This window comes from Stegostoma tigrinum, chromosome 10 (assembly GCF_030684315.1).
Source record: "Stegostoma tigrinum isolate sSteTig4 chromosome 10, sSteTig4.hap1, whole genome shotgun sequence".
Classification (NCBI taxonomy): domain Eukaryota; kingdom Metazoa; phylum Chordata; class Chondrichthyes; order Orectolobiformes; family Stegostomatidae; genus Stegostoma; species Stegostoma tigrinum.
Window position 1 is genome coordinate 32,402,631 of NC_081363.1, and position 14,864 is coordinate 32,417,494.

At 40.0% G+C, this 14,864-nt stretch overlaps 1 protein-coding gene across 6 annotated transcripts in view; it reads left to right on the forward strand.

Moving 5' to 3' along the window:
* The window catches only part of LOC125455588 (TOG array regulator of axonemal microtubules protein 1), a 148,367-nt gene extending 134,249 nt beyond the window's left edge, over positions 1 to 14,118 (forward strand). For 5 of the 6 annotated variants that reach the window (XM_048537740.2, XM_048537742.2, XM_048537743.2 and 2 more), the window contains exons 21-22: positions 5,755 to 5,841; positions 12,874 to 14,117. In XM_048537740.2, the coding sequence (XP_048393697.1) occupies positions 5,755 to 5,841; positions 12,874 to 13,133 (347 nt within the window). In that variant the 3' untranslated portion in view covers positions 13,134 to 14,117. Of the gene's footprint in view, positions 1 to 5,754; positions 5,842 to 12,873 lie in introns of all 6 variants that reach the window. The other variant, XM_048537744.2, reaches the window with a different exon arrangement.
* The last annotated feature ends 746 nt before the right edge of the window (positions 14,119 to 14,864 follow it).

Sequence of the window (14,864 nt, forward strand, 5' to 3'; positions counted from 1 at the left end):
CACAATGATGCCACCCGAAGGTTGCAGGAACAGCAACTCATATTCCGCCTGGGAACCCTGCAGCCCAATGGTATCAATGTGGACTTCACCAGTTTCAAAATCTCCCCTTCCCCTACTGCATCCCTAAACCAGCCCAGTTCGTCCCCTCCCCCCACTGCACCACACAACCAGCCAAGCTCTTCCCCCCCACCCACTGCATCCCAAAACCAGTCCAACCTGTCTCTGCCTCCCTAACCAGTTCTTGCTCTCACCCATCCCTTCCTCCCACCCCAAGTCGCACCCCCATCTACCTACTAACCTCATCCCACCTCCTTGACCTGTCCGTCTTCCCTGGACTGACCTATCCCCTCCCTACCTCCCCACCTATACTCTCTCCACCTATCTTCTTTACTCTCCATCTTCGGTCCGCCTCCCCCTCTCTCCCTATTTATTCCAGCTCCCTCTCCCCATCCCCCTCTCTGATGAAGGGTCTAGGCCCGAAACGTCAGCTTTTGTGCTCCTGAGATGCTGCTTGGCCTGCTGTGTTCATCCAGCCTCACATTTTATTATCTTGGAATTCTCCAGCATCTGCAGTTCCCATTATCTCTGATGCTGACAGACCTGTTGTGTTTGTCCAATGTTATTTTTATTTCAGATTTGCAGAATCAGCAGCACTTTATCTTGAACCATACATGTAGCCTGTTTAGTATAATAAGACATCTGAAGACATTTAATCATGACATTATAAAACGAAGTATTACACTGAATCACATAAGTAGATATTAGGGCAAAATACCAAAATCTGACCTTCTTCCTAAAAGTAAAGAATTCAATCTCATTCCCTTCTGAAGTCTTTGCTGGCATTTTTAAATTATGTTTTTCTTAAAATTTTTGAGAATGATCTCTATCTTTCGTATCACTTGTGGAAGCTAATTGGTCTCTGGTATATAAGGAAAGAATTGGAGGAAAAGGAAGTCATTTAGTCCACTGAAACTGCTCTGCCATTCAGTAAGGTCATGTCTGATGTAATTATTCCTTGAACCCCCCCTCTTGTCTACTGCCTGTTCCCCATAACCTTTATTTGTTAATTTAAAAAATGTCAAATTCAGACGTGATTAATTGAATGACTATTCACTATTCATTCAGTATCTACAGCAGTTTCCTTTCAGCAATGTGGGGCATCAGGTCCAGGGGAGCTGCCCACCTTTAGTAGATTAATTTTTCCACTGTGTTTTCTTTGAGGATCAAGATTGCTTTAAGTTCATAAGAAATAGAGGCAGAATGAGGCCATTCGGACCGTTGAGTCTGCTCCATCATTCAGTCATGGCTGATATACTCCTCAACCTCACTTTCCTGCCTTTTTGCCATAACTCTTCAACCAATTACCAATTGAAATCTGTCTAACTCCTCCTTAAAGTTACTCACTGTCGCAGCATCCACTGCACTTTGGGGTAGTGAATTCCACAGATTCACCACTCTTTGGGAGTAGTTTCTCCTCAATTCTGTTTCAGATTTGCTACCCTGAAACCTAAGACTATGACCTCTCATCCTACAATGTCCTATGAGAGGGAGTATCCTATACCTTTAATCATCTTGAATACCTCAATTTGATCTGCCCTCATTCTTCTAAATTCCAGCGAGTATAGGCCTAAACTGTTCAGTCTCCCTTCATACAACCAACCCCTCATTTCTGGGATCAATGTAGTGAACCCCTCTGAACTGCCTCCAATGCCACCACACCCTTCCTCAAATTTTTTTTTTCTTTATTCATTCACGGTATGAGGGTGTTGCTGGCTAGGCAGCATTTATTGCCTATTCCTAATTACCCAGAGGGTGGTTAAGAATTAACCACTTTGGTTGTCATCTCATTCAGGCCAGGTAAGGGTGTCAGTTTCCTTCCCTAAAGGATATTAGTGAACCAGATGGATTCACGGTCATCATTAGACTCTTAAATCCAAATATTTTATTGAATTCAAATTCCACTATCTGCCATGGTGGGATTTGAACCCAGGTCCCCAGGACATTATCTGGGTCTCTGGATTAACAGTCCAACAATAATATCACTAGGCCATTGGGGACCAAAACCGTGCACAATACTTCAGGTGCAGTCTCACCGATGCCTTGAATAGATGCAACAATACTTCCTTACCTTTACATTCTATCCTTTTAGCTGTAAAAGCCAACATTCCGTTCACTTTCTTTATTATCTGTACTGCATGCTAGTTTTGTGACTCATGAACGAGGACACCCAGATCCCTTTGCACCGGAGTACGCTGAAGTCTCTCCCCCTATTAGGTCGCCTTCCTGTTTATCTGACCAAAATGCATGATCTCACACTTATCCACGTTAAACTCCATCTGCCACATTTTGGCCCACTCTCCTAACCTATCTATATCCATTATTTCCTCATTGCTATTTGCGTCTTTCCTATTTTTGTGTTGTCTGCAAATTCGACTGTATAGCTTTCTAAAATATGGGTGGCACGTTGGCTAAGTGGTTAGCACTCCTGCCTCACAGCATCAGCGACCCAGGTTTGAATGCACTCTCGGGCGACTATCTGTGTGGAGTTTGTACATTCTCCTTGTGTCTGTGTGGGTTTCTTCTGGGTGCTCCGGTTTCCTCTCACAGTCCCAAGATGTGCAGGCTAGGTGGATTGGCCATGCTAAATCGCCGGTAGTGTCCAGGGATGTGTAGCTTAGATGGGTTATAGAGGGATGGATCTGGGTGGGATGCATCAAGAGTTGGTGTGGACTTATTGGGCCAAAGGGCCTGTTTCCACATTTGTAGGGATTCTATGATTTTATGATGATTCATGTATCCGAGTCATTAACATAGATTGTAAATAGCTGGGCTCGAAGGACCAAACCCTGTGACAACCCATTTGTTATTTCTTGCCTTCAAGAAAAAAGTACATTGATCTCAATTCTCTGTCTTCTGTCCGCAGCCAGTCACCACCCTAATCCCATATGTTCCAACCTTGTGAATTAACCTATTGTACCCTTCCAGCTTTTCTGTTTTTCTGAGAATGCTTTTTGTGTCTTGTGCTGTGAAGATAAATACAAAATGTTTGTTCAAAATCTCTGCAATTTTCTTGCTTCCCATTATTAACTCATGCTGTTCCATTCCTTGTTATTGTTTGACCATAGGTGCGGGAGCAGAAGTAGGACGTTTGCTTTCTTGTGCTATTCCTTAACTCTCGATTCCTTCACTGATTTAAAAGCCGTCTATCTCAGCCTTGAATATAGTTAATGGCCCAGCTTCAACAGCCTCTGTGGTAAAGAATTTCACAGATTCTGTACCCTCTGAGCAAAAACAAAAGTTCTCATCTGTATTTTAAATAGGGAACCCTTTACTCTTAGACATATCCGCTGGTTACAGACTTTCCCACAGTGGAAAGTAACTTCTGCACATCTACCCTACCAAGCTCCCTAAGAATCTTTTATGTTGCAATAAGGCCTCCTCTCGTTCTTATAAAATCCAATAAGTACAAGCCCAACCTACTGAACCTGTCAAGAAAATCCTTCCATACACAGAATCAACCAAGTGAACCTTCTCTGGACTGCCTCCAGTGCCATTATAGCTTCCCTCAGATTAGGGGATTATATTCAGTATTACAGATCTTGTCTGACTAGTACTTGAATAGATTTAGCAAACCATGCCCTATTTTTTATACTCAGTTGCCTTTGAAATAAACGCCAAAAGCCTGTCTTTCCTATTGCTCTCTGAACTTGGACGCTAGCTTTTGTGATTCATGCAGGAGGACCCCAGTTCCCTTTGTGCTGCAGTTCTCTGTAGTCTTGTCCTATTTGAATAATATTTAGCTCTTATATTTGTCCAACCAAAGTCCAACCTTATGTTACATTTGCCAAGTTTTTGCCCACTTGTTTATCCTGTGTCTATCCCTCTAAAAGTTCATTATGTCATCCTCACTACTTGTCTCCACACCTATTTTTGTCATCTGCAAACTTGACAATGTATTTGATTATTAAACTTTGTAGTTCCTTTTTGCTTTCGTTTACTTCTTTCTCAAACTCTTCAAATTTTCTTTTGCCCTCTTTTCCTTCTATGTCTGTGCTCTCGGTGTGTGCCTGTTTTTGTTTCATTTTTACACTAAACTCTTACTCACCTAATGCATACCATTATTGGCTAGATTTTTAAATTATTTTCAAAAGCACCCTTACACTGAAATAAACATTTTTTTCCCCCAGTCACCAAATCATACATTGTACATTTTTCATCCATTTACCACCATAAATAAACTAGCTTTCTCTTTGATTTTTTTACTGTTTGGCCCAACTAGTCCACACCAACCATGTTCCCAAATCAAACTAGACCCACTTGCCTGCATTTAGCCCATGTCCCTCCAAACCATTCTTATTCATGTACCTATCCAAAATGTAACTGTGCCTGCATCTACCACATCATCAGTTCATTCCACAAAACTCTATAAACCTCTCTGTGTGAAAATGTTGCCTCTTGTGTCCTTCACAAATCTTTCTCCTGTCACATTAAAAATATGCCCTCTAGTTTTAAGCTGCACCACCCTAGGGGAAAAGACCCTTGCTATTCATCTTATCAATACCCCTCATGATTTTATAAATCTCTATTAGGTCATGCCTGAACCTCCTATGTTCCAATGGAAGAAGTCCCAGCCTATACAACCTATCTTTATAACTCAAACCTTCCATTCCCAGCAACATGCTGATATATCTTTTCTGAAACCTCTCCAGTTTAATGATATCCTTCCTACAGCAGGGTGACTAGAACTGTACACAGTACTTCAAAAGAGGCCTCCCTCAAGTCCTGTACAACCTCAACATGACATTCGAACTCCTACACTCAAAGGTTGGAGCTATAATCAAAAATGCCACTTCCCCTCATCTCTTGTCTCCATTCCTATCCTCCCTACAGCATCTAAAACCCAAAACATTGAGCTGCCTGTCCTGTCCTTCCCTCAGTCAAGTTTCTGTAATAGCTATGATGTCCTAGTCCCATGTTCCCGTAAATGCTCTTGAGTTCATTAGCCTTACCTGTAAAACCCCTTGCATTGAAATGCAGTTTATTCTTCAGAGTTACCTCTTTCCCTGAATTGCTGTTGTGCTAAATGCTTTCTTAGCTACCCTAGATACCTGTGATATAAATTTCAAAGAATTATATATGTGAACCCCTAGGTCTCTCTGTTCTACAACACACTACCCAGGGCCCTACCATTAACTGTATATGTCCTGCCCTTGTTTGTTTTACCAAAATGCAATACCTTGCATTTATTCATAAAACTCCAACTGCCACTCCTCAGCCAAATTACACAATTGATCAAGATTTCTTTGTATTTTTCGATAGCTTTCTTAACTGTCCAATTTACCACCAATTTTGGTGTCATCTGCAAACTTACTAACTATTTTAAATTCTCATCCAAATCATTTATATAAAAGACAAACAAAAGTGGACCCAGTATCGATTCATATCAAACAACACTGGTCACAGGCCTCCAGTCCAAAAAAACAACTACACCTTCCAATCGCGAATCATTTCAACTTAAGGTCTCAGAGATTTATCCTTCTTTATGTTTTCTAAGACCTTCAGCACTTCCTCTTCTGAACTGTTTTCAAAACAACAGTATCTATTTCCCCAAGTTTGCTAGCCTCCATTTCTTTCTCCACACTAAAAGCTCATGCAAAATACTTATTTAGTGTCTCTCCCATCCCCTGACATTCAACACATGGATGATCTCGTTGACCTTTAAGAGGCCCTAATCTGTTTTAAATTTGTATTTAGATAATTTACTGCTGCTCCAACATTTCTGCAACAAGGCTCAGTTCTTGAATGGAAAAGCAAAACAAGACATGACTGAGAAGCTTGCAGGTGAGGCATATTTCTCTTTTTTAATAATGATTACTTGCAAGTGGAACACTACATGTGATGAAATACAGAACAATTGTTGCATATTGGAAATATAATTTGGCAGTTAAGCAAAGAAGATAGATGCAATTCCAGGTTTCCACAACAACTGGCTCTAGAGACATGTACCAGAATGGTAGTATGAAGTTGAGATTCATGAGATCCTAGCAGGAGTGACTTTTATTCTTTGGCAGAAATTACCTGCCCTGGCACTGTCTAGTTGCATATTTGCTTGAGTGTATTATAGACAGTGAGAATATTGTCTATACGCAACAGGTCTAGCTGTATTTGTGGAGAGAGAAACAGTTAACATTTCAAGTGCACAGTGACTCTTCTTGAAACTAATTTCTCAAGAACTGAGGGTACCTTCAGAGTATCTGTGGGTGGTGTCTAATCTAACTATTTTCATCTACCTCATCAATGATCTTCTGTAGGAACATTTTTCTTGACCCTATACAAAGACAAGACTCAGGAGGCAGGCAGGATTCAGGCAAGTGGAAGGTGTTCATTCAAGCAGAAATAAGTTTATGCAGGGAGAGGGCCAAAGGATCTTTCCCAAACCTGGCTTCGAAAGATAAATCAATGAGCATACCCTCTGCTTTTACGAAGAAATACAGCATTTCCATACATTTTGTGTAACATTAATCAAATGCAACGTATTCACTGTCTTTCCCCCAATCCCGTGGGACACCTGATCAATGATGGGCGCTTCTATGGACAGCCCCAGGTTCCTATGATGTAATGGTATTAGCTAGACATGGTGCTCTGTACGATTTAGGATCTTTCTATGCATCCTATTTATTTGCATTTGACTGTTTAATGGCTGTAGTCCTTCAGGTCTTTCTCAGGCTTATTTATCTATAAGGACAGGCTCAATTCCTATTACCCATTGTATTTTGGTGCTGGCTTTTATCACATTTGGTTACTCCTTTTATTTTTCCACTGTCCCAATTACATAATGTAAAAATTAAAAAAAAAGTTAGTTTTAACTAATTGCTCTAAGGTTAACTTCTGTTATAAAGTTAATTATAAGTGTAACGTTATACAACTACATCTGCTGTCAGCATTTTGTAATTTATGGGCTGTGATCAATTTATCTTGTTCAGGGCATAAGAGAAGGCTTCTGATAAGGCTTAAATGTTTTTTGAGGCTTGTATTGTATTCTGGTTGTGTATTGAAACCAAATTCTATGATTAGAGTATTTTTAGCTAGAAACTATTTAATATTGCTAGTTGCTTCAAAGATGCGACTATTTACTATGAAATAACTTCAGGTGTTATCCTTACAGCCGCTTAAGGACTTCATCCAGCACTGGATGTTGTTAATTTACTGGGACAATCATCCTTTTGTTAGTAAAGCTGGAATTGGTCACTTATCTGTCCTAAGGCTTCCTTTTATCAGAACTGTCCCGGATGGGAACATTCAACCTTCTGTTACTGACCTTCTAGCAGTTCTGTTCACAGGTACTATTGTATTCACTGTGTGAGCAGACTGCTTAGTTTTGTTTAGCTTCTGTCTGCCATCTTGTAAGCAGGCCTTACATAGCCAGGTACAGGTCACCCCTACACCTTCTCCAACATTATGTCAGAGTCAGAAGGTTCGCTTAAGACGTTGTGTTCAGTACCACTTATAACTCCTCAGCTACTGAAGCAATCCTAGCCCACACGCAGCAAGACCTCAGCAACGTTCAAAATTATTTCTAACCAACCTGTTCAGACATTTTGTGTCACAAATCTGAGGCAGGTAGGTCTTAAACCTCGAGTATCTGGCTCAGAGGTAAGTACATTACAATTGTATTACCCGACTCACCTCTAGGTAATAATCAGACTGCAACTGATGGGTATTAGTTAAGTTAAATTATGTGCAGGTGGAAAGAGTTCTTATGGCACAGAGGCAGTGCCCCTACCACTGGACTGGGAGACCACAGTTCAAGTCAACCCTGCTTCAGAAGTGTGACATTAACATATGTTGTTAACATGTTGATTAAAAACTGTCTAGAGCAATAAAACAACAGAAGAGAAGTACAGCACAGGAACAGCCCTTCGGCCCTCCAAGCCTATGCCGCACATCATGTCCTGGCTAAACTAAAAAGGAAACCTTCTGCCCTTGTTTGGTCTGTGTCCCTCTATTCCTTCCCTATTCATGCAGCCATCCAGATGCCTCTTAGCTGTCGCCAATGTGCCTGCTTTCACCACCTCTTCTGGCAGTGTATTCCAAACTTCTACCACTCTCTGCATGACAAACTTACTTCACAAGTCTCCCTTAAACATAATTGAACCTATGCCTCCCTGTAATTGAAACTTCAACCCTGGGAAAATGCCTCTGACTATCCACCTGATCTATGCCTCTCAATTTTGTAGACCTCTATCAGGTCTCTTCTCAGCCGCCGTCCTTCCAGTGAAAAACAATCCTGGTTTTTTTTTTAAAAACCTTTCCTCATAGCCAATGCCCTGAAGACCAGGCAACATTCTGGTGAACATTCTCTGCACTCTGTCCAAAGCTTTCTCGTCCTTATGGTAGCATGGCGACCAAAACTGCACATAATACTCTAAATGCAGTCGAATAAGAGTTTTATATGGCTGCAGTGATAATGGGAACTGCAGATGCTCGAGAATCCAAGATAACAAAGTGTGGAGCTGGATGAACACAGCAGGCCAAGCAGCATCTTTTGTGCTCCTGAGATGCTGCTTGGCCTGCTGTGTTCATCCAGCTCCACACTTTGTTATCTTTATATGGCTGCAACCTGGTTTGCCAACACTTGTACTCCATGCCCCCACTGATGAATGCAGGCATGCCATGTGCCTTCTTAATCACCTTGGCCACCTGTGTTGCCACTTTTAGGGCACTGTTCATCTGCATGCCCAAATCCATCTGTATGTTATTGTTCCTAATGGTTCTGCCATTTACAGTACAATTCATACCTAAATTTGACCCTCCAAAAAGCATCATCTCACATTTGTCTGGATTAAATTCCATCTGCTGTTTGTGTGCCCAAGCCATCAATCTATCTATATCTCATTGTATTCTTTCACAATCGTCAGCACTATCAGCAACTCCACCAACCTTTGTGTCATCTGCAAACTTACTAATCAGACCAGTCACATTTTCCTCCAGATCATTTATACATATTACAAACAACAGGGCACCTAAGACTGATCCCTTTGGAGCACCACTAGTTACCGGTCTCCATTCTGAAAAACACCTTCCCACCGCTACTCTCTGTCTTTCTAATAAGGTTAGCTCAGACAGCTGGACAGCTAATTTGTAATTCAGAACAATGCCAACAGTACAGGCTCAATTCCCACACTATCTGAGGTCCCCATGAAGTTTTCCCTTTCTTAACCTCACCCCTTGGTCAGATGATCTTCAGGTTACTTTTACTACCAGTTGCCTCCATAAGAGAGCAGCCATATGATCCTCTATGGTAACTTTGGTGATTTTAAAAAGGTGATGGCTACAATAGATGTTAGAAACTCTTGTGGCACAGTAGTAGGGTTGCTACCTCTAGACCAGGACCCATGGATGAAGTGCCACCCACTCCAGAGGTATGTAATAGCATGTCTGAAGAAGTTGATTAAAACAAAATCTCTGTGCGGGTGGAAAGGATTTTTGTGGCACGGTGGTAATGTCCTTATCCCTAGACCAAGAGGCCTGGGTTCAAGTCCCACCCGTTCCAGAAGTATGCAGTGACATCCCTGAACAGCCAATTAGAAAAAACAGGTAGTCAAACTACCTCTGATCCAGGAGGCCCAGAAGGATGTTGAAACCGTGGGAAAATGCAGAAGTACTTTATCAGTTAAATCAAGGAGAACAAGTTTTACCTTTGGGCAGACCCTAGAGTCATGGGAAATCTTCCACCAGAAACAGGTTCAAAAGAGATATGGGCAAAAGCTATACGTACTTTTTGTCGATAACTATTACAGTTGCAATTTGTTTATTTGTATATTATTTTAGGACTTTTTCTGTGTGTCATGCTCTGAAGTTTGCCTGACAGCAAGACTGTGTGGCTGAATGGTTGAAGAAAGGCACAGACTGTTTAAATGGAAAGAAGTGAATAAACCAAGAACCCAAGTCCTAGAAAGTCTTGAAAAATCAGTTTGTGAATGATTCTGCTTTAAACTATCCATTTAATTACAACATAAAAGAGAGTTGGGTCTCTAGGATTACCAGTCGGCATTTCTACCTGGATAGAAGGCCGGCGTGATGTACTTTATTATGGAGATTAGCTTGGATAATGGAAGGATCCAACAAATCCCTGAAAACTGACAGAAAGCGTTTGTCTCCCAGGAAGCACATTGGCTCAGTGGTTAGCACTGCTGCTTCACAGCGCTATAGACCCAGGTTCGATCCCACCCCCAGGCGATTATCTATGTGGAATTTGCACATTCTCCTCGTGTCTGCGTAGGTTGCCTCCGGGTGCTCCGGTTTTGTCCCACGTCCAAAGATGTGCAGGCTAGGTGGATTGGCCATGCTAAATTGCCCATACTTTTCAGAGACATGTAGATTAAGTGGGTCATAGGGGGATAGGTGGAGGTGGGCTGCTCTGATGGGCGGTGTGGACTTGTTGGGCTGAAGAGCCTGTTTCCACACAGTAGGGATTCTATGATTGATTTAAGAAGAGAGCATCAATAGTTAACAAGTTCCTCGAGTTCATTACACAGGATTACAGATGGAATTTCATATTTGGATTGAAAAGACTAAATTCATTAAATAATAAAATGAGGTTGAGAAGTTCACCAACTTACTTTTGAGGGGGAATCTCCCAGAAAACATCTCGTTCTGAAGGGCAGTTCTGAGATTAGAAAATCCGATGTTGAGGAAGGCAAAGAATGGAAACTTGACAAGTTATTCTTTCAGCTCTTAAATTCATAAAAAATTGAACATCTGCTATCAGACTATATAGAGACAAACTAGGCAATATTGATTTTAAACTACCTTCAAAGATGAAGTTAATAAAATCTTTCCTTGCATGTCATCTTAGTAGAATGTGGAAATTTGAAGTGGGTGTGGAGAAATTATCTAATTCATGAGTTCAAAACATCAATTTGTATTTATTTGGCACAATTAAAGAAATACAAGTCCTGCGGCACTTCAGAATGTGACACCGAGCCACATAAGAAGACGTGAGTGCAGAAGGCTAAAATCTTATTTGAGGGAGATAAGTTTTCAGGAATGTCTTAAAACAAATGCAACATAGAAAGGTTTGGAGATTTGTTGAGGGAATTACAGAGCTTAGTGCCTAGGCAGTTGAATGTTCACCCACCATTTGAGAAGCATTTTAAAATAAGAGATTCTGAAGAGGCCAAAACTGGAAGAACGCGGATTCCTATGTTTGTGAATTACTGGAGATTACAGAAATGAGAGGGGCCAGCGCATGGTAGGATTTGAAATCAAGAATGAGAATTTTCAAACTGAATCACTGCTTAATCCAGGAGCCAGTATAAGCCAGTCAAGGGGTGATGTGTCAACAGAATTTGGTTTTAGTTAGGATAATGGCAGCATAGTTTTGGCCCATGGTTAATGTGTAAGGCCAGCTAAGAATGCTTTAGGGAGAAAAGACTGAAGGTAATAAATGCACAGTTCAGGCTTTCAGCAGCAGAAGAACTGAGGTTCCAGTAGAATTGGGTAATGATACAGAAGTGGAATTCAGCTGTCTCAGTGACAACACAGATAAATGATTGAAAATAAAGCAAAAGGTCAAATATATAAAATGGCTACCAACAAAGAAATTAAATAATTTAGGAGGAATTTGTATACAAAAATTGCAGAACTCACTGCCAGAGGCTGTAATAGAAAGAGATAGCTTTAACAAGTTTAAGTGACAGTTTGAAGCATACAAAAGGGAGGGGGAGTAGGGAAACATGGGGGCAGAGTATAAAAGATGATCAGAGTGATGTGTAACGTATAACCATGGGTAGTTCTAATAGCAGTTGTAATTGCTCACCCAACTTACTATTTGCTGCAAGTGTCATGTTCCAGGATTTGTCTGGGTTGGCAAGGAGAATTGTCAAACTTATCAGGAATTCTGGATCTTCATTGCACATTAATTTGTGGAGAAGGAGAAGGAGAATTTGGTGGATCAGTTGTTGCTACACTCAGTTGTGAGGTATTATGGGAGTGTCAAAGATATAAGTAATCACATGATAAGAACATGGAATGAACAAAAAACGTGCTTATGCAGAAGAGAAAGGAAAACATAGCTTGGGCTTAATTCATGAATGGAAGAAACTGAGATATTCTTTTAATGGCCCTGCAAACAAAAGGAACAAGAACCAGTCGAAGTGCTGGATATATTGTCAAAAATGTCTTATTCTCAGGAAAGATTACAGATTACTGAAGCGATCAAGGTAGTTTAGAGCCAAAGTGAGTGAATTAATTCAGCCTATGATTCCTTCTGAGCTGAGAAACAGAAACTTAGTAATAGCGGTCAAATATTCAGAAATCAGAGCATAGAAATAGTTTAGTCAGCCTATTTGAAGATCATGGGATTAAAGGGACTATATGAATATGAGAAGAGGTGCTTTGCATTCTTTCTTTGCTACCCTACAATTTTCTTATTTGTTCTTGGACTGTTGACTGAACTGGCAAGCTAGTGTTAATTCACCGCAACCTAATTACTATAGGGGCAGTAGGATTCCAGCAGACAATGTAGGCCTGAAGACACATGTAGGCAAAACTAGGGAGGGGTATTACATTCTTTTTCTCTGAACAATCTTAAGTGTACCAGTTAGATTTTTAAAACATACAGCTTTCATTTTGCTTTCTGATGCTACCCCACAAATGTCCAGATTTCTAAAATTCAAGTTTACAAATTTGCCACAATGGAATTTAACCTCACATTCAATCTTGAGGTTGTTAGTCAAAACTACTCAGCTACCATACTTTCACTAGTTAGCCATTACATTTAAAGGTCTTACAGGTTGCAGCAGCACATTGATCTTTCATGTTCAATATGATAAAAAAGGTAATCAGATTTACCACTTTTTTTTATTTCAGATCTTGTACCAGACTTGTACACACGGAAGCCTCAGATTGTTGAACAAAAGGTTTTGCCCGTATTGTGGCATCTCCTGGGAAATATGACAAACAGTGGATCACTTCCTGGTAGTGGAGGAAACATTCGTATAGCTACAGCTAAACTGGCTAAGGCATTGTTTAAACCAATGGGTCAAAGCTTAATTGATCAAGCCCCAACCCGACCACCCCATATTGCAAAGACTTTACAAGATCTACTCGACTCATCTCCCAAAAACTAGAAAGAACAAATTCAGTAATGTTACTCAGTGAAAATAAGAGGGATAGTGGCACAGATGTGTTCCTCATTGTTGCTTGCACTTTTCTCACATCAGAATTAATTCATTTTTGAGGACTGGAACAAATATTTAGTGTTTGCATACTATATATGCTCCAAATTGATACTGGATTCTAAATTCTGTAATTTTGGTTTCTCCAGTAACCTTAAGCAACCTTTACACAAAAATCACTGCAGCTGATTTTGCACTTCTGTACAGTGGAATCTAATAGACATGTAACACTATATCACTGTATGGAAATTGATGTCATTTATTGTAAAGGTGTAGTGTACATCAAATTATATATGTTTCTATGTTTGCAATCAGGTGTATTGTGTTACTTAAAATACCCCAATCGCTCTCTAATGCTACATTTCCATGTTTCTGCAGGGCAAGATAGGTAAGGATCTGACTGGAGTAACTTGGTGGTCAGCATTGAATAATTGATTGTTTAATATTAGTCCTCTGGTGGAAAATGAAAAGCATTTACCACTCCAGTTGTGTATTGTACAGTATACTTTGGTCCCACTGGTTGTAATTTATTATTTTGTTAGCTTGAAAGCTGAATATAAATCCTATCCCTTATATTGTGTTTAAACTAGGTGTCATAAAGTAGTATGATCAAGATCGCTACAAGAAAAATATTTTTGTTACAGATTCTAATGTATATGCAGTTGTCTTAAAAAACATTCTTGATAAATGTATATTTCCATATTTTTAAGTGAGCACACTTAAAAATAATCTTGCTTTTAACTACAAATTTGTGAAACTAATTACACTAAAGTTCATTTGTGTAATTGTGTAAATTGTTGGCAATAGCACAAGCTGCTCATCAGAGGCAAAGAAATATGGTTTTAGTCAAAATGTTTAAAGGAAGTAAATGATTTTATTTCTTTAAGAACAGTGTCTTCTTTTTGAGAATGTTATATGGCCTAGTTATTTTCATTTGATTGATCAAACTTTGTTAAAGTAAGATAAATATGCCTCAGTGAAACTCAAAACTCTCTTAACTGACTCCTGTCTACAGTGGCTGAGTGATAAAGCTGTTCAACAAATTATTATTTTTCTCCTTGGTAAAGCTAACTATAATTAGTTCCAAATTTCTCCCTAAGGGTAGTCAGATGATGTCCACACCGATGATGTGTTTTAAAGTTGTTGAGCTTCCAAAGGTACCTCTACATTTCGTAAAGGCCAACCACATATATAATGCATCAAACTAAAACACTGCCATTGTCTTTAAAAGTAATAATGATATACCTTTGAGCAATGACAATCTATCCCCTGTAGCACTGAATTTAAGCTCCATAAAAAAGAATCAAAATAAAATAAATGTCACAAGAATAAATCCTTTTTTGTTCTTCGACCTGAAAATTTCCCCTTTTCAGTGTCAAGTTGAATTTGTCCTGTTTTGTAGTCCGAAGGTAACCAGACAAATTTTCCACATTATCAGATATGTTCCAGTGTTGCAACTGTATTAATTCTCTGGTGGTTGGAGTCATACCTGACACATAGGAAGATGGTCATGATTGTTGGAGGTCAATCATCTCAGCTCCAGGACATCTCTGCATGAGTTCCTCAGGATGGTGTCCTCAGCCCAACCGTGTTCAGCCACTTCAACAATGACCTTTCCTCATCATAAGATCAGAAGTGGTGATATAAACCGAAAAAAACATTGGATGCTGTAAATCAGGAACA